Source organism: Ictidomys tridecemlineatus, chromosome 8, assembly GCF_052094955.1.
Source record: "Ictidomys tridecemlineatus isolate mIctTri1 chromosome 8, mIctTri1.hap1, whole genome shotgun sequence".
Classification (NCBI taxonomy): domain Eukaryota; kingdom Metazoa; phylum Chordata; class Mammalia; order Rodentia; family Sciuridae; genus Ictidomys; species Ictidomys tridecemlineatus.
This window is the reverse complement of record NC_135484.1, coordinates 17464152-17486737: the sequence shown is the minus strand read 5'-3', so window position 1 is coordinate 17486737 and position 22586 is coordinate 17464152. Positions and strand designations below refer to the sequence as shown.

At 41.4% G+C, this 22586-nt stretch overlaps 1 protein-coding gene and 1 non-coding gene across 4 annotated transcripts in view; one reads left to right on the top strand and one right to left on the bottom strand.

The window, feature by feature from the left end:
* The window catches only part of Sash1 (SAM and SH3 domain containing 1), a 170902-nt gene that overhangs the window by 59059 nt on the left and 89257 nt on the right, over window positions 1-22586 (top strand). For 2 of the 3 annotated variants that reach the window (XM_021723893.3, XM_005321353.5), the window contains exons 3-4: window positions 19968-20018; window positions 20147-20196. In XM_021723893.3, coding sequence (XP_021579568.1) covers window positions 19968-20018; window positions 20147-20196 — 101 coding nt within the window. The remainder of the gene's footprint in view (window positions 1-19967; window positions 20019-20146; window positions 20197-22586) is intronic. The other variant, XM_078018931.1, reaches the window with a different exon arrangement.
* Window positions 4613-4684, bottom strand: Trnaa-ggc (transfer RNA alanine (anticodon GGC)). Its single transcript has one exon. It is a non-coding gene; the product is annotated as a tRNA-Ala (tRNA).

Genomic DNA, 22586 nt, shown 5'->3' with positions numbered 1-22586 from the left:
GAAACAGTGGATGAGTAGAGAATGAACCAGCAGCCCACCTTCCTTCCTTTCTCCTCTCAGTCGTTTTATGGAGGTAGTTGAATATATTTGTAAGCCAGACAGAAGAGAAGACAAGAATGATAACAAAAGATGAAAAACTAAAAAGAAAGAACAAACTGGGTAAATTGCTCCTTTTCACAAAGCCCAGGTAAAAGCAGTTGGAGAAGCCTGGCCTGCCCCCCCTTGGAGAAGATACACTGAAAGTTTGGGTGTCATTCCAGAGGCCCAGCATTAATATTTACAGCAGGTGTATTCATCCCACAAGGCTTGTTTATATACTGTGGTCTACACAGGATTTACTAAAAAGGAGTAGTTGTGAAAGGAAATAGATGAAGCACTAAATTATTTCACTGGGGAACACAAGAATTCTAGACATTGGGTCATAAGACGGAGCCAGAAGGCATATAATGGAAGAAGTTCTGGAGTGTCCCTAAATGTGGGGATGCTGTTGGACGCAAATGGCTTTAGTGGGAATCGACTGTAGGGGACTCCCAGGTAGCAGAGCAGAGGGGTTGGGGTTCAGAGGGAGCTCAGGAGGCAGGCAGCACCTGTGGCAATCCTGGCTCGGACACTGATAGCTAAGTGGTTGGGGCAAGTTACCAAATCTCTGCCTGCCTCAGTTTCTCCATAAGGGGACAAACAATGCCCACCTTTGAAGGCTGCAGTGAGAACTATGGGAAATAATTTTTAAGAATGTATGAAGCATATATTTATCGGGCCTCGTTCTGAGCTGCAGCAGTGAGGGAAATGTGTGCCTTTCAAGAGCTTCCCCTCCATTAGTTCCAGAAGTGTTGAGAAATCAAGAGGGAAAATCTGTAACACGCCCAGCTTATGCCTGAGTCTAATCAACAGATGTCAACACTGTGGTCTTCACAGACAGGAAAATGCAGATGATGGGGGTATGATGAAGGTCTCACTATGGCGCCCAGGCTGGCCTCACACCCCTGGGCTCATGTGATCCTCCCACCCCAGCCTCCTGAGTAGTGGGAACTAAGGTGAGTGCCACCAATATTATTTTATTTTTCAGTTGAGAAAGTAGGTTTCCAATGGCAAGTGAACTTAGAATATGGTATTGAATACTTTTAATTTGAAAGAGGAAGTTACTTAGTGTTCTTATTGGCATGTGCAGGCCAATCATTTAGGTGTTGATATTAACCAATGATAATCGTTCATGTGCCTAGGAAATTCTGATAACTCTGCGGGGGCACGGGTACTGATTTTCAAATGCTCAAGCTTCTTCCTTTCCTTCTTTTTAAATGCTGAGCCTGAGGGAGGTGTTAATACTTTTCTGACTTGTACTTGACACAGGCTTTTCTCTAGAAGGTTCTCCATGTTATGTCACAGTTCTGGGGGAGAAGACAGGATTGGTAATGCAATTGTTGAGGAAAAGTATTACTTTTGTAGTAAATGGAGTGTAGGATTGTTTTAGTAAAGGATGAGAACAATGGAAATCACTGTGTAGGTTTGACTGAGGAACTTGACGTGCTAGACAGTGCTGTCTGCAAGCAGAGTTGAAGGTAAGTCCAGATGGTCTTGAGAACATGCTAGCGCCTGTCCCTGCAAAATTCAAGAACTGAAAAAATATTGTCAACCACCCGAGAGCCAGCAGGACAAAGGTCGCCATGAGGCAGTGGTGGACTCCCGAAGCAGAGACCCAGATGTGTGTAGGCACCTCCCGTGGCTCTGTGGTTGGAAGAACTTAACCATTGTGAGGAACTCCCCTCAAACCTCTTAGCCAAAGGCAGTTCATTAAACCTGCCCACTCATTCACGGGATTCCCTTTAGCAAAAGGAAGCTCTTTTAAACAGGGAATTAGTGACCTGCCCTCATTAATTAAAAATAAACCTTTTGTTTTTCCTGAAGCCAGAAAAGCTGCTGTAATGATAGTTTGGGAGGTGAAGGTGACCTCCCTCTTCAGCTTACACCCACGAGGCACTTGGCGGAGCTGCTCAAGCAAGTCTGACCAGGGCTTCAGAGAAGTTGGCCTTTGTCCTCACAGATTCTGAGACATCGCAGAAACCTCTCCAGTGTGTCCTGGGATGGCCCCCAGCTCTGTGACTCTCTCACATATGTGGAAGTAACCTATGCACATACACAAAGCAATTCATCCCCTCCTTTCTTCTTGAATTGCTTATTTTCAAAATAATAGATGAAATGAAGAAGTCTCTCCGTGGTTTCTCTGAAAATGAAGCATGGATTATAATCAGTTTGCTTTTTTATTGTTGTTGTTGGGGCGGGGCGGGGGGGGTTGTTTTAAAAATCCTTTGTAATCTCTTCAATAATCCCCACCAGTTGTGTGCTCCTTTTAGAGGTACCTCAATGGAAGAGGAATGGATTTACAGTGATCTGCAAAAAGAAACACTCTTGAGATTTGCTCAACTGTTAGATAGATTTTAAAAATAGCTCCTGAGTTTTGCATTGTGGAGCGTCATGTGTGAGATCCTGGACAACACGTGTGCTACATGTCGCAAAACCCTTCACAAGTGTTACCTAATTAACTGCAAGATGACAGGTGGCAGGCCCCTCAGTGGCTTGCAGGAAGAGGGAGCTCCTGCACATCCACCACGAGCTCATAACAGTGTCTTTGTGTCTTGGGGCTGTTTGTGTATCTTCCTTGGCTTATATTTGGAATAGGTAACCCAACATCCTTCAGAGGACTTGGATAGTTTTAAGTGAGATTCAACACTGTTTTTAGGAACGTCTGGATTTTGCCAGACAAAGCCAGTCATTGTTAGCAGGAGTCCTTGATAGCAGGAGATCTTCTACAGAGACATGCAGGGGAGACTAGCACTTGGAGATAGATGCACCCATTGGAGAGGCCTCATTGCAGGGATTTGCTGGAGAGGGTCAGTCCTTGACTATGAAGTTCAAGTCTGGGTGAACAGCAGGTGATGGGGACCCTTCAGACAGGGCAGTGGAGTGGGATTGTATATCTGTCCATTCCTAGGTCTGGTAGCAGGTGGAAGAGAATCAGCCACAAGGATGAATGTGGATGGGAAAAAATGAGGGTCATTGTGCAGGTATCAGAAAACATGGCCTTAGAAGGAAGAAAGTAAAACAGAACACCCTCTAGGATAGCACAGGCTAGGATATAGGGGAGGAGGATAGAGACTCAGGAAGCCAAAGGAAGTCTGCTATCAGCATGGTGCACTGACGGTAGGGACCAATAGATATTAGCATAGCAGTGAAGAGCAGGTACCCAGATCACAACAGAGGTACTCAGTAAATGTTACCATCTTCTAGTGTGTGTTCTTGGGCAAGATCTCTCCATGCTCAGTCTTTTCATTAGTAAAAATGCAAATAGTAAAGGTTTCTACCTTACCAGGTTTCGAGAAGATTAAATATGAAAAATTCTCTCTATATAATACATATACAATAGATATGTATAATTACCTATATTATGTATGTGTATACATATTTATATTTCATATGTATATATATATAAACACATGTATACATAGTGCCCAGAATGGTGTGGGGTACCAGGTTGGCAAGCACTTGATAAAAGTTGGCATTGATGGGCAGGAAGTGAAATGGGAAATGATTTTGTGATTGTATTATTCAGTTTTGCATCACTATAATAAGACACCTGAGATAATTCACTGGTAAAAAGAAAAGGTTTATTTGAGTTCATGGTTTTAGAGGCTCCAGTCCCAGATCCATTGACACCACTGCTTTGTGCCTCTGGCAAAGCAGCCATATTGGCAGGAGTGGGTGGTGGAGTAAATCACTCACTTCATGAACCAGGAAGCAAAGTCGTACAGGAAGGGGAAGAGATGGGGGAGGGTCCCATGATCCCCTTCCAGGTCACACCCTCAATGAGTTAACCATCTCTCATTTGTCCCCACCCCCTATAGTTTCCTGCCACCTCCCTGTATTGCCACTTTGGGGACCAAGCCTTTACTAAATGGACCTTTGGCGGACACTCACCCAAACTGTGATGAACTCAATTTATAGATGGAGATCCAGAGACTGCCAGCAGTGGGGAGTGGACTGCAGGTTGAGAACTAGTGGGGTGGCCTCAGTGGGCACTTGGTAGTTCTTGGGGTTTATGAAGTACATGCAAAGGGAGTCTTGCTGCTCTTTCTGTTATTTGCTCGCACCTTGGTATAGATAAGAATCAGTTTGATTTTAAAAATGTATAAATTGCAATTTAAAACATTTTCAAGAAAATATTTATTTGCTTTTGTTCCCAAAGCAGTCCATTTTGTTTTCCCCTGGTGGTCTGCTTAGGATCAGCAAGGACAAGTGGCAGGCTATATAATCCCTAACAAAGCCCTTGGCACATGTGATAGAGGATATATATAGAGAGCTTCACATGACTCTGTCCTTCCTTGAACCTGTTTCTTTCGTTATTTTGCTTTATTGCTTTAACACAATTCTCTTGTTCTGTGAATCAAATTATACAATATTAATACCTAGGAACTAAAAACAATAAAAATTTAAATTCAATTTATAAACATTTATTGTTTTCCTACCACATATAGAACACTAGGCATCATGTACTATGCTGTCTCCACTTTCAAATTTCCTATATTCTGATTTATTTATTATCATTTATTTATTTATTTATTGGTGGTGCTGGGGATTGAACCCAGGGTCTCCTGCATGCCAGACAAGTGCTCTACCACTGAGCTACATCCCCAGCCCTCTACTACCTTTCTCTCATTTATTCATCCTCTCCGTTTTTGAAGCCCATTTTTCTCTTTCATATAATGAGCATTTCCTTGAGTTGTTAAGGACATTTGTCTGGTGACATTCAAATTTAGAATATTCAAAGAGGGTCTTCATAGCAACTTTAAATATGTACAAGGTATAATATTTAAAATTTAGACTAGAATGCTAATCGTTTCTCAGTTGAGCTGGAGGTTTTGAGGTAAATGAAAGCACTCTCGCATTCTCTTGTTCAATTTTGTAGAATGAGTGAAAAACTCAAGTGTTGGTACTTTGAGTCTACATACATTATTTGAGGACCTGGTAGGGCAAAGGTGGGGTGACTTAGAAGTGGTACCTTATCACTGTAGGGTTAGTAAAAAAAAAAAGAAAGATCTGTTCGCATCTTTAAAATTCTTTATTGTCTTGATTCTGTAAATAACAGTCATATTTCTTGGCTCATTTTAACCTTTTGAGAGGGACATACAGTTTTAGGCCACAGTCAGCCCTCCTGTCCTGTTTCCCAGGCACATTAGTCATTGTATGGGAACCCGACACTTTTGCTTGCCCTGCTGCAGATGCTGGGAAAGGGTGGTCCATCTGTGTTCTGCCCTTGACCATAAGGGACAAATATGTTTCCTGTCTGTACTCCTCTGAAGTTTTGGTTTTTTGGTTTTTTTAGATTTTGCTCCAAAAAAAATGCTGTCTGCTAGGGTGAAGTTGTCATAATGATTGTGTACATACATAAAAAAGTGCATACAATCTGCATAATCTTGTATGAAATAATGATGCTCTAATCACCATCCTCGAAATTTTTAGGTGATTGAGGCCAGCTAAGAAATAACAAGTAGGGTTGGGGTTGTAGCTCAGTGGTAGAGCACTTGCCTAGCACAGGTGAGGCACTAGATTCAATCCTAAGCACCACATAAAAATAAATGAATAAAATAAAGAGATTGTGTCCATCTACAACTAAAAATATATTTAAAAAAAAAAGAAACAAGAAAATACTTCAATAATTCTTTTCTGTGCTGTAAGAGAGGAGAATTTGACATGGCAGTTTCAGGAAAAGGGAAAATAACACAATGTGAGGAAAATTCTTATTTATACTTCAGGATCTTTAATTCTATAATATAATTTTAAAATAATAATAAGATACTGTGGTGTGTGTGTGTGTATGTGTGTGTGTATGATGCTTTCAATAATGCATCTTCAAATAACAAATATTCCACAAAGATCTATTTGTAGAAAAGAAATTAGTCATCCTATGACCAATGTGATTTTTAAAAAGTTAACATAAATCTTTTGTCATGGATCTCCGGTGTCCTGGCTACGGTCTGGGACCTTCATCATGTGCACATGTTTGCGTGTTGATTTCAAACCACATCTGACACTGGTTCTCTATAAAGAATAATATTAAGAAAAATCATTATTTAAGTAGGAACATTTTGTTTTGCTTTCTGATTGTGAAAGTAGCATATGTACACACACACACACACACACACACACACACACTGTAGAAAAATTAGAAAATTCAGGAAGGCCTAAAAAAGAAAATGAAGGTTGTGCTTAGACTCCCTATTGTGCTCCCAGCTCAGCTATAACTACAGGCTTTCACCTGACATATATATTTCAGCAAATATTGAGTACCTACTAAGTATCAGATACTCTGCTGAGTTCTGGAGATAAACCAGTGAGCAAAATATACAAAACTTCCTGCCCGGTGGAGTTTAGACTACTAATTATATGTGTATATCCAAAATGTATACTTGTTTATGTTCCATAACCTCCTCTAAGAAATACTTCTCCCTTACTAAGTATTTTTCAGTATTGTTATTTTTAATGATTATATACTTTTGTGAATATATGATAATTTATGTAAGCACTTTCCAATGTTAGCTATTTAGGGAATTTTTAATATTTTGCTACTATAATAAGTTACCATGAACATTTTAAATGTACATCTTCACCATAATATCTTACCTCCTTTGGGACAATTGTTAGATATGAACTTAGCAGATTGTAAAGTGAGACTATTTTAAAGACTCTTGAAATACTGTTAAATTACCACTAGGAAATATTCCATAGTTTGCACTCCTATCAGCAACATATATGCAACATTTATTACATTCTAACTTGTATTAAATATTATGGGGGGGGGAACCCTCTACCAGTTTGGCAAATGTAGTCTCATTAGGCTTTTAAAATTGTATTTCTTTGACTATTTGTGCAAACATGCATATTTTCTTATTTTTATTTCTATGATTCATGTCTTAAAAAGTTGTTCGTTCATTTTGGTCTAACCTTATGTTTTTCTTATTCACTTATCAACATTCTTTATATATTGAGCAGTTTCATCCATTATCATGTATATGGCAAATTTTCTGCCAGGTGGAGATCATGGTTTTCGGTTTTGTTTTTGTGGTGCTAGGGATGGAACCTAGGGCCTCACACCTGTTAGGCAAGTTTGAGCTACACCCCCAGCCTGAATATGTGCTCCCCACACACAACGTCTCCAGGAAGTGAATCTGGAAGAGAGAAATGCGGGAGACCCCTGCTTGCCTCTTTTGGTTCTGGTGATTGAATCCAGGAGCCCTTGCAAGCTTGGTAAGCACTCTACCATTGAACTAGACCCCCAGCCCCAAGAAGACCCTCTTCTTGGTGTTGGGAAGAAGTTAGCTTTTAGACCAGACTCTAACCACAGCACTTGCTGCAGTTGCAGTACCCACAGGCATTATGCTCAAGAAATGCATGGCTCTCCACAGGCTTGCCCTTGGGTGCCCATCTGTGCCTGAGCTGCTGGGACTACGCAGGTGCTAAACAGGCGACCATGGTGGGTGAACTCTGTCCTGGTTAGGTGTCACTCCTCTTGGCGCCTCCCTTGTTGTGGTCATCAGTGGTACACACAAACTTCATCAGTTTCTAAAAGATGAGTCCTATCTACATGTACCACGGTGTGCCAGTTTAGAGCTGTAGAAAGAAAAAATTGGACCTTGTGGCTGTGAATGAATGAATGAGATCCTGACAAATGGCTGCTGTTCTGAACAGTGGGAATAGATTTATGTTTAAGCCAGAGTAAACTATGCAACCAGGTAATAATTTTGAGCAATGAAGTAAGTTTGCTACAGGAATCGTTAAAGAAACAGATAAATCACAGTAATTTCAACATGGCACTTTTGCCATTCAATAAATGGGTATTTTAAATTTCATTTGCTTTTGAACTTAGTTCAATAATTTATAGAGTCAGTCACTCAAAGATTAATGCTCAGAAGAGAGGAAAATCACTATACAAGAACAGAAACATATCATTTATGTATATTACTTTGGAGCCTTGTCTGCTTGTGTTTCCATTTTAAACTTGATCTTGAAAGCATTTATAATAAAAAGTTTGCCCTGAGCTATAAAGTTTGGCATTTGTCTCAACGTCCTGAGACTACAATTTTTGTTTTAATTTTTTCATTCTCAAATAATAACATCCATCCGTGCATCTTTAAAATGTTTTACTTATTAGACATGATTAATTCTAAAGTTCATTTATTTTATTTTACTTCAGATTTTTAAAAGATTTAAATTTTTTTTTGTAAAACAAAAGGTCCAGTTTGCTTTCTTTTTGATTCTAGAGTTAGGCAACACTTCATAAAATGAAATACATATTCCCCACTTATCCCCCCCCCCAATTTTAAAAATTGGTGCATTATATTTGTACATCATGATATTTGTTGTTACATACTTATATGCACACGTAATAGAACAATGTGATTTAGCCAATATCACTCCAGCACTTTTCCCCTCCCCCACTTATTTTAAAAGTGAAGTTGAAGTAGGTAGGTTCAGAATGCACTGGGATCGCCATTAATTTTGAGCCTTTAAAAAATGATTTGAAAGTATGATTCAAAGCATGAGGAAACAGGTGGTTAAATGTCATGATAGCACATTTGATTTCATAACAACAGAGACAACAATAATAATGGCACCTCATCGTGACAAAACATGAGCTCATTTATTAGAAGACTCATTAAAATTTGTCATTCCCAGTTCGATCACGCCACATAATTTTGTAAAATCCACCTTCAGACACCTAAGCTCTATGCTGACCAGTTCATATGGTATTAATATGATAACGTGGAGGCTTTTGGTTTGTTATATTGTTTTCTGCTTCTCTTACATGACTCTGAGCACTTGAAGGTCAGTGATAATTCTTTATATACCTGGTACTCAGCTTGTCAACTGAGTACCAAGCTGACACTTAGGAATTATTGGTTGAATAAATGACTACATGAATGTGTTCAGTGACAGGCTGTCACCAGTGTCTGACGGTCTTCCATTCCAAAATCTTTAGTCATTAGTTCCAGGACTCATAGTTAATTTTACCATAAAAATGTAATGCAAGATATAATTTATGCTATAAAATTTCCAATGATTATACTCCAGCCAAGTAGTCGTCACAGTAGTCAATGAGAGGTCTGACCAGTTTCTGAAGGATCCCATCCCACGCAGCAGATGGACTTGAATCTTCTGTCAATATGGCTTCCAAAGATTGTCAGTAATTTATTCTGTTGTCAGACACCTGGCTCTGTTTGCCCTTTTAAATAAATAACATTGAGTTCCTCTCTTTCCTTTTAACTTTAAAACCATTAGTCAAACACAGAAGATCAGGCCAGAGTTCAGATGTGGCTCCAAATAAATGGTTCCCTCCAACCTGCAGACCACCGACTCCCAGACTAGAGGCAGCTCTGCCACCTTGATCGGGGCAGCCATTTTCAAAATGTGGCTTCCCCCAACCAACAACTTCAGCTTTACCCCAGAACCTGGTGGAAGTGTATTTGGTAGAGCCTACCCTGAGACCTACTGAGCTTAAAACTCTGGGGGTGGGATCCAGCAATCTGTCTTTAAGGGCACTGTTGTGAATTAAGCTTGAGAACCTCTCTTACAATGCTTGGTGGAGCTTGGTCCCCGAGTGGGTATCTGCATGTGATTCCTAAGAGCAGTGAACACAAGATGGCAGACACGTCATCACCCAACTGTGGAGCACACTGCTGATGACAGACACATGTGAGGGGACCTTGGCGTTCTTAGAAGGGTTTGGCTCAAGGTCAGGCATGAAGTCCAGGATGCAGTGCCCAGATGTGGTATTGGGGTTCTGGGACCCTCCAATCCAGTGTGTCCAAGCCAGCCTCAGGGTGAGCACTAAACGTCAGAACTGGGCTGCAGATTAGAATTTAGTTAGTATTTTGTTAATACCCAATTGAAAATCTCCAACTAGATTTAACATCTTTTATATTTTCCTGAGAAATTTCACTATGAAGTTAATTAAATCAAGTGCTATTAGGTCCTAGGAATAGATATTGCTCTATTTGAATATTTGTAAAAATGGTTAAAACCGTTTTGGTTATTTGGTTGTGTGAGTATTGTTCTTGATAGTAGTGACTAACAAGAGTATCATTAAAACTAGGTCTAGAATGGTTATAGCCCCTTCAAGCATAGAACCTGATTTTTTTTTTTCTTTTGGTATCAGGGATTAAATCCAGGGTTACTTTAACCACTGAACTATATCGCCAGCCCTTTCTATTTTTTTTTTTTTTTTAAGACAGGGTCTCACTGAGTTGCTTAGGGCCTTGTTAAATTGTTGAGGCTGACTTTAAACTTGTGAGCTTCCACCTCAGCCTCTCCAGTCCCTGGGATTATAGGCGTGTGCCACCATGCCTGACTAAAGCCTGATTTTTTTTGAAACAAAAGTTATTTTCAAGGAAGCGAGCTCAAGGCTCTTATTTTTAAAAATAGAAAAAAAAAATCTTACATGGAAGTTTTATACCAATTGAAAATTTACTGTCTTCCATGATACTCTGGTTTTATTTTCTTTAATCATTAGGTATTATTTGAAAATTTACTGTATTTTTTCTCACCTCAGATCCTCCCAGTTTCCCCAGAGCAGAGTTGTCAGTGTCAGGGGGTCACCATGACAAAAGGCTGGCAGCTCTGCTCTGGGCAGCTCTGCCCTCTGCTCCTTTTGGAACCTCTTTCCCTTTTCTGTGTCACAGCCCGGGTTTTTCCCATTGATGGTGATCATCTGATATCATGTCCACACGCCATTTTAGGGAAGATGGTCCTGGTGTCCTTGATCCCTTGGAAGATGTGGCATCTAGAGCTGGGATACTTAACCACTGAACTCTATCACCAGCCCTTTCTATTTTTTATTTTTATATTTTTATTTTATGTTATTCCTGCTGCTATGTGAGATGGTGTGCACCCATTCAGCATTGCTAGGTGTGTAGCCTGAAAGATCTAGAATGTTGTTTTCTGTGACAGTTTAGAAGTTAAAAAACCATACTGTCCTGTTGGAAATGAGCCCACCAGAGCACCCTGCCTGACCCTCTCGGATTGACATTATCCCTGATTTAACCAACTCACCGGTGAGTGAGTTGGAGTGACTCTCACCAGTTTTTCCTTAGCTGGGCTTCAAGATGTCAAAGCTCTCTCTCTGCTGTCTCCCCAGTGCGATTTCTGCCCATGCACTAAGCATCCCGTCAGCTCCTTTGAATGGGAGCGGAGTGAGTGTGCACTTGAGGGAAGCCCCTTGTGGGGCCCTGTTACCTTAGAGGAGCTCCCACCGAACTCCAGCTTTGACCAGCGTTAACACCTGATGGGCCACAGGTAGTTCTGCAAGAACCTTCTCCCAATGTCATTCAGGACTATATAGTATTCCCTTTTCCAGAAGCCGGAGAAGAAATATTCAGTTGCAGAAATCGTCATGTGTGAAGATGTGAAAACAAGGTGCGATGACACCAGTCTCAAAACTGATTACGTGGTCTGTTTCCAGCACAGGGTCCCATGGCCCGAATTTGGTGAATTAACTTAATTCCCAAATTGATTTTACTTTCAATCTTGAATCTCCCTATCTTTTATATCATTTAAATTAGCTCTTTAAAACTTTTTTTTTTATCATGTAACATGGAACTGAGATTTGATAAACTGTCCTAAGGTTATCTTTTTTTTTTTTAAATGGGGGAGGGTACACAGTGAAGTCTAAATATATATGTAATTAATAATCAGAGAACATAGACTGATAAAGCAAGAGACTCCATTATTTTACCTTAAAGCATTCATGACCAGAGGGAAATTCCAACATTAGGGTTTACTGCTTATCAAGCTTTCTAAAATTTCACTGATTTGTTAAATATGGGTAGATTTTAAGGCTGTAGTCAATGAAATAGTATTCTGCTGGGAAAAAAAATGTTTTCCCTTGAGGTCTTTCTTCATTGATACAAGAGATAAGAGTTGTTTTCCATTCATTTTCACTCATAATAAAAATTTCATATCCCAAGCTGTGAACTTATAGAAGCCCTCAAAAATGATGATCATTTCCTGTTTCACCTGTGAGCACGGGTGAGATTCAACATGCAAGGGCACGAATGAGTGCAGAAACCTCAGGTGACTGTTGGGTTTTACCTAAAAGTGATTAACTATCCTAACATTTTCTTTTAATTTCTTATTGATCTACATTGGAGATCTCTTAAGAAATATTTGCTGGATGAGTAACTTACTGATGTTAACTGTGCAATCCAAAAGTAAATCTTGAATCAAAACATAAAAATCCATGCCTGGGGCTAGGGTTGTGGCTCAGTGGTTGGGTGCTTGCCTGGCATGTGTGAGGCACTGGGTTTGATCCTCAGCACCACGTAAAAATAAATACATAAATATATTTTTAAAAAAGAAAAAAGAATTGCAAACATAAATTAGTAGAAGGAAGAAGCAAATGTACCAGCAAACTGATCAGATTTTTAAAAATCAACTCAGTAGACATTAGCACCTCCATGGAAAGGAGGTGTGGAAAGCAGTGTTCTTGTGGAGATGCTCCATGCCTTGTTTGATGTTATACCTTTTGTGCTTGAATTGGAGCCCTAGTGTGTAATAAGTGCTCAATAAACAGGTTTTGTTGGACTGTGCAGGGACATTGAATCCCTGTTATGAGGGCATTTGCAGTCTAGTTGAGGAAATGAGAGAACAAGAAGATTTGCCAACATAGGTATACTTAACAAACAGCGTGTGTAGCTATGGTGCTGGTCATACGCCGGTGACTTATTTACAGCACAGGGAGGCGGGAAAGTTTTGATGAGAGGGGTGTGTGGAGCTGTGTCTAAGGGATGAAGAGGGTGTGGATAGACATTCCAGGCAGCATGAGCAGAATTAAGACACCAGACTTGGAATGTGCTCAGGGGACAGTGCACACGGCCCGTGTTTGCTTAGGAGAGGACTTGGGAGGGGCCCCTCCTTCAAAACGCAGACTTTATTTTGTCAGCACTGTCTCTTGGAAGGTTTTGAAACAGAAAAATGACCTAGCAGTGTGCTTCTTGAGCAGAACTCAACATAAGATCTCAGGGGATTTCATTCCAGAGGCCTGGGGGCAGGGGACTCCAAATCTCCCTCCCTCCTTCCTTATCTATCTATCTATCTATCTATCTATCTATCTATCTATCTATCATCTATCTATCTTCTTGGTACTGGGATTGAGCCTAGGGATGCTTTACTACTGAGCTATACCCCCACCTACCCCCTATTTTAAAGTTTGGGACAAGTTTCACTAGGTGGCCAAGGCTGGCCTAGAACTTGTGATCCTCCTACCCCAGCCTCCCTCATGCCTGGGATGACAGGCGTGCACCACTGCGCCTGGCCCAAGACTGCATTTATAATAAACTCCCAGGTGATGCTGATGATGAACAGCAAGGACTTTGAGTATTATTCCAAGATTTATTTGGCAGTAGTGATTGAATGGGCGATACATGACTTCATTATGGGAATTTACTGCCCAAACAAAGAACCTGGAGTAATCAAGTGGTTCATCTGTCTTCCACTGCCACTGAAAAAAATCAAACCCAAACAAATAAAACCAAGGTCTAAAGGTCTCGCGGTTGTTGGGAGCAGAACTGGAACTGAACCTCAACCCCCAGATATACCTCCTACGTCACCCTACAGCGACAATCCAGGGACCTGAGATGCAAAGAACCTTGAGTGGAATGTGTTGGGTGGATGCAGAGAGCAGAGGAATGGAGAGAAGCAATAGTCCTACTGGCAGAGCCAATGAGTAGGGAGAGGACTTCCCAGACTGTGCTGAGTTTTAAGTTACTGTAAAATGAACAGATGTCCCATTGATCCCCTGCAGTAGAGAAGTCAGACAAGGAGAGCCTGGTTTCCAGGTTAAGATGAGAATTGGAATTTAGGTATGTCAAATTTCTGGTACCCTGGAATCAACATCTGCCATTGCCTTGGGCCCGTCCATGTGTTGCTGGCAGCTCGTCTTGTGCGACTCTGGGAAAGGTGAAAAATGAGGCTACCTAGGGCCAGAGAGGTACAGGGATCAAGCTTGAACTCCTCGGAATTCATAAATAGGGTCTTTTTGAATTTCGAAGAAAGAGAAAGGTGCGATGATATTTTTAGAGACCTGCTTTAAAATTTGACAAAAACCTACTGGAATTTGATAGTGTGGACTCCTTGGTAATAGGATGGAAACCAGGTAAAAGCCAAGCCTAGGTTTTCCCTTTTGTTGAAGCAGCATTTACCTGTAAGTTTACCTATGCATTTCAGTCTTTGTCTAGTTTTATCTGTTATTTGTTGAGAAAAAGACAGGCATACTTTGCCTCCTAGAAGAAATCACAGCCATGACGTCTTCATGGAAAGCGGAAAATCCACCCCCAGCAGGGACTCCTCTGCTTCCCTCCTGGAGAGCTGGGACCCCCGTCAGTCAGTCCAGCGCAGGGCAGTTGGCTGCATATGGCTAAGCAAGCAGCTGTGTCTGGCTTTCTCCACCTCCTCCTTCCTGCACCCAGTGTGGAGGAGGAGAACTTGGCACTCCTTGGAGCTGGTGGGCGCCGGGTGCTCTTCCTCCCTGCTTTTGGAACAGCACAGAGGCTTATCCCTTCTTTTCCAGCTGTAAAGTTCATTTGGCTTGGCGTCCTGGCAGCAGTGAGGAAGGGAAAAAGGTGGATTTCCACAAGAAGCTGGAAACGAGGCTGGAGTGGGGACCAGAGCCTGGTATCTGTTTTCCAGGACTTATATGGCCCTTGGGGACTTTTGACTTTGGTGTACAGTGTGATGGGTTGTAGCAGTTTAGAGCAAAATGTAGCCATTTAAGGTCAGAGACTTAGTTGTATTTGACCCACACCCTTTTAGTGCCGCTAATGTGTGTGTGCACGCTCATAGACAAGCAGGTGGAAGACACATGTTTTGGCAAACTACTGATTTTATCTTCAAATATATGTGCATGTTTAAGTCTGTATAAACACACATTTAATGTAAATATATAAAGTCACACATTAATACATCTATTTATTGTTGCCCAGCTTGGCCTCGAACTTGCTATCCTTCTGCTTCAGCCTCCTGAGTAGCTGAGAATACTGTGGGTACCACTGTGCTCTGTCAGTCTACCTAATGAATGTTTGGTTGCATTTAATTTTGGTATGGCTTTCTTTGTGTTCCTGTGCAAAATATAGATGAGGAATTTAATTTCGTGCATATAATTTTTGTGCTAGGAAAGAGTCACATTCTTGGTGATGGAGTCATTGGCTCAAGATGAGCAGCAGCTAAGACTCAAAAAACCCCAACACATAATGGCTAAGTGGTTTTTAGTTTTTATTTTTGTGGTAGTGGGTATGGAATCCAGGGCCTCATGCGTGCTAGGCAAGGACTCTACCAGTGACCCATGTGAAATGAAAAGGGCTGGGAGCCCTTTTCATTCTACTTTGAGACAGGGTTTCACTAACCTGCCCAAGTGGACCTTGGACTTATAATCCTCCTGTCTCAGCCTTCCAATTAGCTAGAATTACAGGCATGTACCACTGAACCTGCCCTGAGAGCTAATTCTTCACATTAAAAATTGTGATAGTTCATGATACGGTGTCTGGGATTCTCTTCAAACTAAGGTTGAAACGTGGATGGGAGGTGCAGATAAAATGATAGTCACTGGAGTTGGGTGGAAGAAATTTGGGAGTTCATTATACTGTTCTCTTTACTTTTGTATATTTGAGGTTTTCTATATTAGTTTGAAATGAGAGAGGGATAATTGTTGTATCCTAAAAAGTACATGATTTCAATCTTTTAAGTGGTGGATTCAGGCTAAAATATAGGCCAAGTTATTCTCCTGGAGGAAACTGTAAAAATCACAAAATAATCCTTACAGACATTGCCTTGCGTAAATGGTCTCATCTAAGTCTTCATTTTGAAACTGAGGAGTGCGCCGTGTCCTTGGCAGTCAGCCTGCACACAGTCACTGCCAACCTCGCCGACAAGGATGTCTCCCATTGTAGTGCTCTCCTCACGATGTGATTTTTTTCTGTCCCACCACTGAGGTGGCCCCAGGAGCCCTCTGGTACCTGGGAAGGCTGTGACTCTGGCAGGTGTGGTACAGATGGGACTGTAGCCTCTTTCTGGCTCTCTCCGCGTGCTGCTTCTTGCAACTCCACTTTCTATTGCAGCCCAAGCAGCCCTCGCAGCCCTACAAGGAGCACCATGAGTGGTCACAGCCTGTGGCCCCTGTGTAGGTCCCAGCCACCAGACAGCATCCATCTCCAGGTGTGTGAAAGAGTGAGCTCACTGTGGTCACAGCCCACCCACCCAATCACCCCCAGCCTCTGAATGCCCTCTGGTGAGACCCCTCATCTTGAAGCAGAGACAGTCTTTTCTGCTACTGTCCTTGTGAATTCTTACCCACAGGATGTGTGAGCATCAGAAAGTGCTTGTTGGTTAATCCCACTGTTGGGATGATTTGTTACCTGGCAGCGGTGACTGAAACACTGTCAGTGAGGGAGGGAAGAAGCTTCTTTCCCAATGATCATTTCTTTCCATAACATGCTCAGATAATACACAGGTTCTCAGGGACTGCGTTTTAATGGTACTCACAATTTTTACTGTTGCCATCAACACCATGATTTCCATCCTAGGAATTGAACCATGGATCATCGGTTTTCCTCTGAATAGAGTAGCTGTGGCAGGGTATTATTGAGGTGTATATCTTTCATTCTTGTTTCTCCCTCTTCCCCCTCCATCTGGCTTTCTAGAACTTTATGTTTCTACTCCTTCCTCCTATTATTCTGGTTGGAATGGGGACAGAGAAGGAGCCAGTGTGCTCTGGAATCTGGATAAGGAAGAGGGATGCTTGGAAGCCTTTGGAGCCTGATCCCTCAGAAACTGATCCCCACTGCTGCTCTTCTGAGAACCACACCCTTGGTTGCTGTGCACCTTGCCTCAGCTCCTCACTCAGTTGCCTCTGCTCCTCCTGCTGCTTTTCAAAAACAATTCCTATGTGTTTTTCAGTGTGAATAGAATAAAGAGTTGTCCAGAACTTCTTCCTTGTGCATACAACATACTGAAGACTTCTTCATACTCTGCACATAAGATGTTGTATCCAAGTGCATGTCAGGGTATCTGCTTCATTAACTCTGCTCCTGTATTCTATTTCTCAGACACTAGGATGGGTCCACAAATATTTGCTGTGTCTTTATCACTTCTTTTATATGTCATATATTTTATAATATACAAAGGCACATGCACCACTGTCTTTGATACCACATGACCCCTTCAGTTTCATAAATAAGGGTGTTTTCCCAATAGTCCATTTTGTTTTCCTCAAAGCATCTCTTAAGTCCTTAACTAAGTGAATAATTTTATAAGCCTCTCCTCAGTTTTGTAATGTGTTTATTTTAGAATAGATTTTCTCTAAGAAATGCCTCTAAACAATGTTGACAGTCTCTTTCCTTGAGTGATAAAATTAATAGGATGTGCCCTCAAATAAAGAATTTTGTTACATGTTCTGGAAAAAAAAAATAAACAACACTAGAGAGATCCCTGAACAAGATCTCCAGTTGGTATACTAGTAAACTCTCTCTGATGAAACACATATTCTGCATGAAAGCATTACCTGGCTCCACTATTTTTAACACAATGAATTTTAAGTACACCCTCCAGCAGTTTTCTAAAAAGTAGCTAAAACACAATCAGATGCCTATTGCAAGTAACAAAGTAACATGTGAAAGGGAAGCCTTTAAATGTTACTTCCTGATCATCATTTATGGAGGTTGTTAACCACTGTTCTGTGTGCCTGAACAGGTATGTTTTGCATAGTACACTGTGAGTGTTACATCTTTGGCATGACAAGTGATATACTTAACCAAATCCACTGGGAAGATGCTGGTAGATGTATACAATGAAAGATGATAATTTCCTACCAGGGACTATTACTACTGAGGTAGAAAGTTAGAGCTTAAAGAAAAGGTAAGAATGGAGTTGGGGGCGTGAGTTGAATCAGTCACTCTTGTTGACGATTCTGGAAGGAGATGGGCTGGAGTTGGTTGTTAAATGGGCAATTGAAGAGGAAATTTGAGAGGAACTGGAAGGAATTCATCACCATTCTGGTGTTTCTGTACCAACTCTGGAACAGAAAGACTTGGGGATAAAAACATTGCAAACTGTATTTTTACTTACCCCTGCTGTTGAGGTTCATAACTTTCACTGTGATGCTAAAAGGCTAGGTATGGGCAACTGGGTTGGTCTCTAAGCATTAAGAGTGTCCAAAGTATGTATCTACCTCTTTGTCAGTGTGCCTGAGTCTGATGGAATGCCAGCTGGATTTGGAATGTAACTCCAACATTTTCCATATACTGTTTTAGTGTCTATCAAGTTTGATACAGAAATATAAACAGTATAAACAATGGCAGCAAATGAAATGAAGTTAGTGAGAGAGTTCTCTGAGGCCTCATGCCACTCCGATCTCTGTCTGTCTGTCTGTCTGTCTGTCTGTCTGTCTATCTATCTATCTATTAGTACTGGGGATTGAACCCAGGGGCACTTAACCACCAAGTCACATCCTGGCCTTTTTTTTTTTTTTTTTTTTTTTTTTTTGATTCAAGGTCTTGCTAAGTTGCTGAGGCTGGCTTTGAACTTGTGATCCTTCTGCCTCAGCCTCCTGAGTCACTGGGATTACAGGCATGTGCCACTGTGCCTGGACACCCTGATTTCTTTTATAGCAAACAAGGACCTGGGACTAGGGTGTGAGATGAAAGCCCATTAAGATGTGTCACTTCGATAATTTTTAAAAATCAGATGCAGCTTTAATAAAGTAGGTGCACAAGAGAAGGCATCACTGCCCACTTCCTGAATGTTAGCTGAGACTAACGAGGTTCCTAAAGTGCATTCAGCAAGCCTGAGGAATATGACAGCTGTTGAGAATCTCTTAATAGGACCATTGGAGAAAACTAATCATTGTGTAATGTTAGTGGTAATTATGGCTTCCTTCAATACTGCCCGTAGTCCTGCTTCCTATTTGACAGTCGGGGGACCTTTTCTTGTCTGTGGACCTCTCATCCATGAGGACCTTTATTTATATCTATGTCCATTTAGAATTATTCTGTACTTAGGACAGATAGCAGTGTGGTGCTCTGAGCTCTGAGCAGCAGGACAGCTCTTCTTTTCCCATAATTTTATCTGAAACTCTCTGTGGTACAATTTTCATATTTTACTGACAGAGGTCATTTCAACTCATTATTTTCATCACAAGCAACTCATTTATCTCTCCCCTTCTGTTTTACTTTCAAAGGAAATACAATGTCCTTTACTGTAAATGAGGGTGTCACACTACATGGTTTTATCTCTAAAATTATTTTTTCTTCACCTCTCCTTTGTGATTTAATGATTTTTCAGTGCACTCATTATATCGTGTGTATATGTTTCATTTATCACCTGCATGCTGAGGGGTTTTATTTGTGTATTTTCAGATAGGCCAGTTCATTTGTATTAGGATTATACTGTTTTTTTAGGGTTGAGAGAGAATATCCAATAGGCTGTTTCCTCAAGACCCTTGGAACAAGTCCTACATTACTGAGTACTTTGAATATGCTTAGAACTTTAAAATGGGGTTGGAATGCCATTGTCATTGAAAAACAAGCTGAACTTGACTGCTGGCTGCAGTCAATTCAGCATCCTCCTGGTCTAAGTATATCCAGAGAATGATTTCACCACCGTCAGAACCCTTCTGTTAAATTGTGTTTTTCTGCAATAAAATTGTCCGCAATGTCCAGCAGCGAAGTTTGGTAAACAGTTCAGTTTTAAGAGACCAGAACTCTCATTTAAAAAGTACTTGAGTTTTTCCAGAAAATCCATTTATCTCGGCCATCTCCTCCCACCGTATAGCCTTCGTTCCCCAAATCCTCCCGTCTCTTCTTACACGTCTATTTGTCTCTCTGGTGTGTGCCACGTTGGGGAGTCTTGTTAAACCGGCATCTGTTCTGTTTTAGGAGAAACCCGACGCCAGCCCCACATCACTTCAGCTGCGGTCCCAGATCGAAGTAAGCACAGTGACTTTAGTCCTCTATTTCTGCTTCTGCCTTTTCTTCTTGAGTGATATTCTATGTTGATCAGATGAAGCCGGCTACCCCGCCTGCCCTGACACTGCGAATCTTTTCTCTCTCCTTAGGAGTCGCTGGGTTTCTGTAGCGCCGTGTCAACACCAGAAGTGGAGAGAAAGTAAGTGTCCCATTCTCTGCTCACCATCCAGAATTTCCAGGAAGGTGCCTTTTGGGTCTACACAGATGGAAATTGAGTGGGCAGTGGGGTGTGTGTGGCGTGGGGTTGGACATTATTTTCCCCTTGCGGGTCCTGTGCATGTGCATGCATGGAGGTGGCTCAGAAAGGATCTGCCATCCAGTTGGTGACACCTGAGGCTTTGGGGAAGAATTACTGATTACAAATGGTTTCTTGTGACAAAACCCCAAATTAAGAATTGGAAATAAGGGAGGAGACAGGTAAGTCAACTGAGATGGGTTGTCGTGTTTTGTGACCATTTTAATATGGGATGGAAATCATAAAGAAGCCAAAAACCGGAATACCTTCCCAAGTAAAAAAAAAAAGAAAAATTAAAAACCCCTCCCCATACTTCATTTTCCCAGGTGACCTTAAAATAAGAATGAATATGTGTATGTGTGTGTGTCAGAAACTGGCAAATGCTCTCCAACCTTTCCTGTTAAAGGAAATCCTTTTGTTTCCTTGTCCTAACTTGGACCCTGTAATTTCTACTCTCATAGAGGATAATGCTATGCTTTTTCCTATATTTTCAGTATTTCTTTTAGGCAACTTAAAAAACCACACACACACAAAAAATGTGTTTTCCCTGCCGGTAACCCTTCCCTTTTCTACTTTTGTTATAATTATTCTAGAATGTTCTATTTATGATCTTCTGAGGTAAAGAAACTTAAAGAAAGTTCAGACCTCTAAACAGACACTTCCTCTGGCACCGAGCCACTTGCACTGTTTCGTGCCAAGAGAGGCATAGAAGGGGTTTAGGAATGAAGTATTTCTGGAATGAGAAGCACACGTTAGGAGAGCGTGTGTGTGCTTTGCAGCCCGGCTCTGCCTAATCCATCCACGTGTGTGTGCTGTTGGCACAGAGGCAGCTCCTGGGAGGAAAGGCGGCTTGGCCGGAAAGCTCCAGTTCTGAACGCAAGGGGCAACGTAGGTTTGGTTTCAGGACCAAGAACCACGGGGTGGATGTGCCAAAGAAAACCAAGGCCCTCGCCCGGTCAAGGGAGAGGCTAAATGTGTCCGCAGCATGACTTTCTCTTGTTTGGGTTTCCTTGTGTCCTTTCAGGAACCCGGTGGTGTGGAGGCTGAAGTAGATAGGGGGTTCGAGTAGACATGGACTTTGAACATGGAGGTCCTGCGATGGTATTGAAGCACCTGAGTGAATGGCTGTGGCCCCCCGACCTGGTTGACCGCTTACGTAGCAAGAGTCAGGCAGAGAGGTCAGGTGTTCTCGGCATCTCTGAGTCCTTCAGGAAGCAAGAAATGCTTGTTCTTCCTCCTAGGAGGAAGTGACTCACTGAGTTTGTACGAACCTTCGTTAGGCTGGGTACTTCTCCTTCCCCTCAGCTGTGGGGAGTCATTCTTTCCGTGTTTAGATCCTTTCCTTAGCAAAATATGGCCTGACTCCTGTGGCCAAGAGAGAGACTGACGGCCTCCTGAGGTTAACAAAAAATTTTCAACATACATAGTCATGTGCACATACACTCCCGAGCCTGTCTGTCTCTGTCAACAGCCCCCGGCTCTTTATTTGTAAGATTGCCAATTTGCCTCTGTATTTTCAAATGGTTCAGACTTAGGTCTTCCTAAACATTTTAAAAATTTTTGAAACAGTTCATCCTTCTTTTCTCTATTCATGGTGTTTGACAGCTATGACACTCTTTTTTTTTTTTTTTTTTTTTTTTAAACTTTCAAAAACTTTTAACTTCCAGAAAAGTTGTAAGAACTGTGCGGTGGCTTCCATGTCAATTACACTTGGACTCACAGTTGTTGACGTTGGCGTGCTCTTGTCTGCCTGCCCTATACACAGTACCACTAATTATTATTATTGCTGAACCAGTTGAAAGTAAGTTGCACATGCCATGACCTTCAGACCTAGATACTTCAGCATCTATTTCCCAAGGACAAGGACATGCTTTGATAGAACCATAATCTAACTATCAAATATAGGAGATTTCATGGCTTTTCCTAAGACACATTTCATACTCAGGTTTGTCCGACTGTCCCAAAAATGTGTCTTGTGGCACTCACTTTCCAGTCCAGTACTTTAGAAAAAAATTACTCCTGTCCTGTCTTTTTGTCCACATTCAATCTGAGAGCATTTCTTTGTCTTTTATGGTCCTGACATTTCTAGAGACTGTGAGCCAGTTGCTTTGTGAAGTATTCCTTGAGTGAGGTTCCTTTGTTCCTTTTTTCTCCCCACATGAGGAATCACATGATGTTTGTTTGTCCCCTGATGGGTGATATGAATTTTCATCATTGATGAATGTGGTATCTGCCAGGTTTCCCCTGAGAAGTTACGATTTTTCCTTCTTAATGAATACATATTCTGTGGGGAG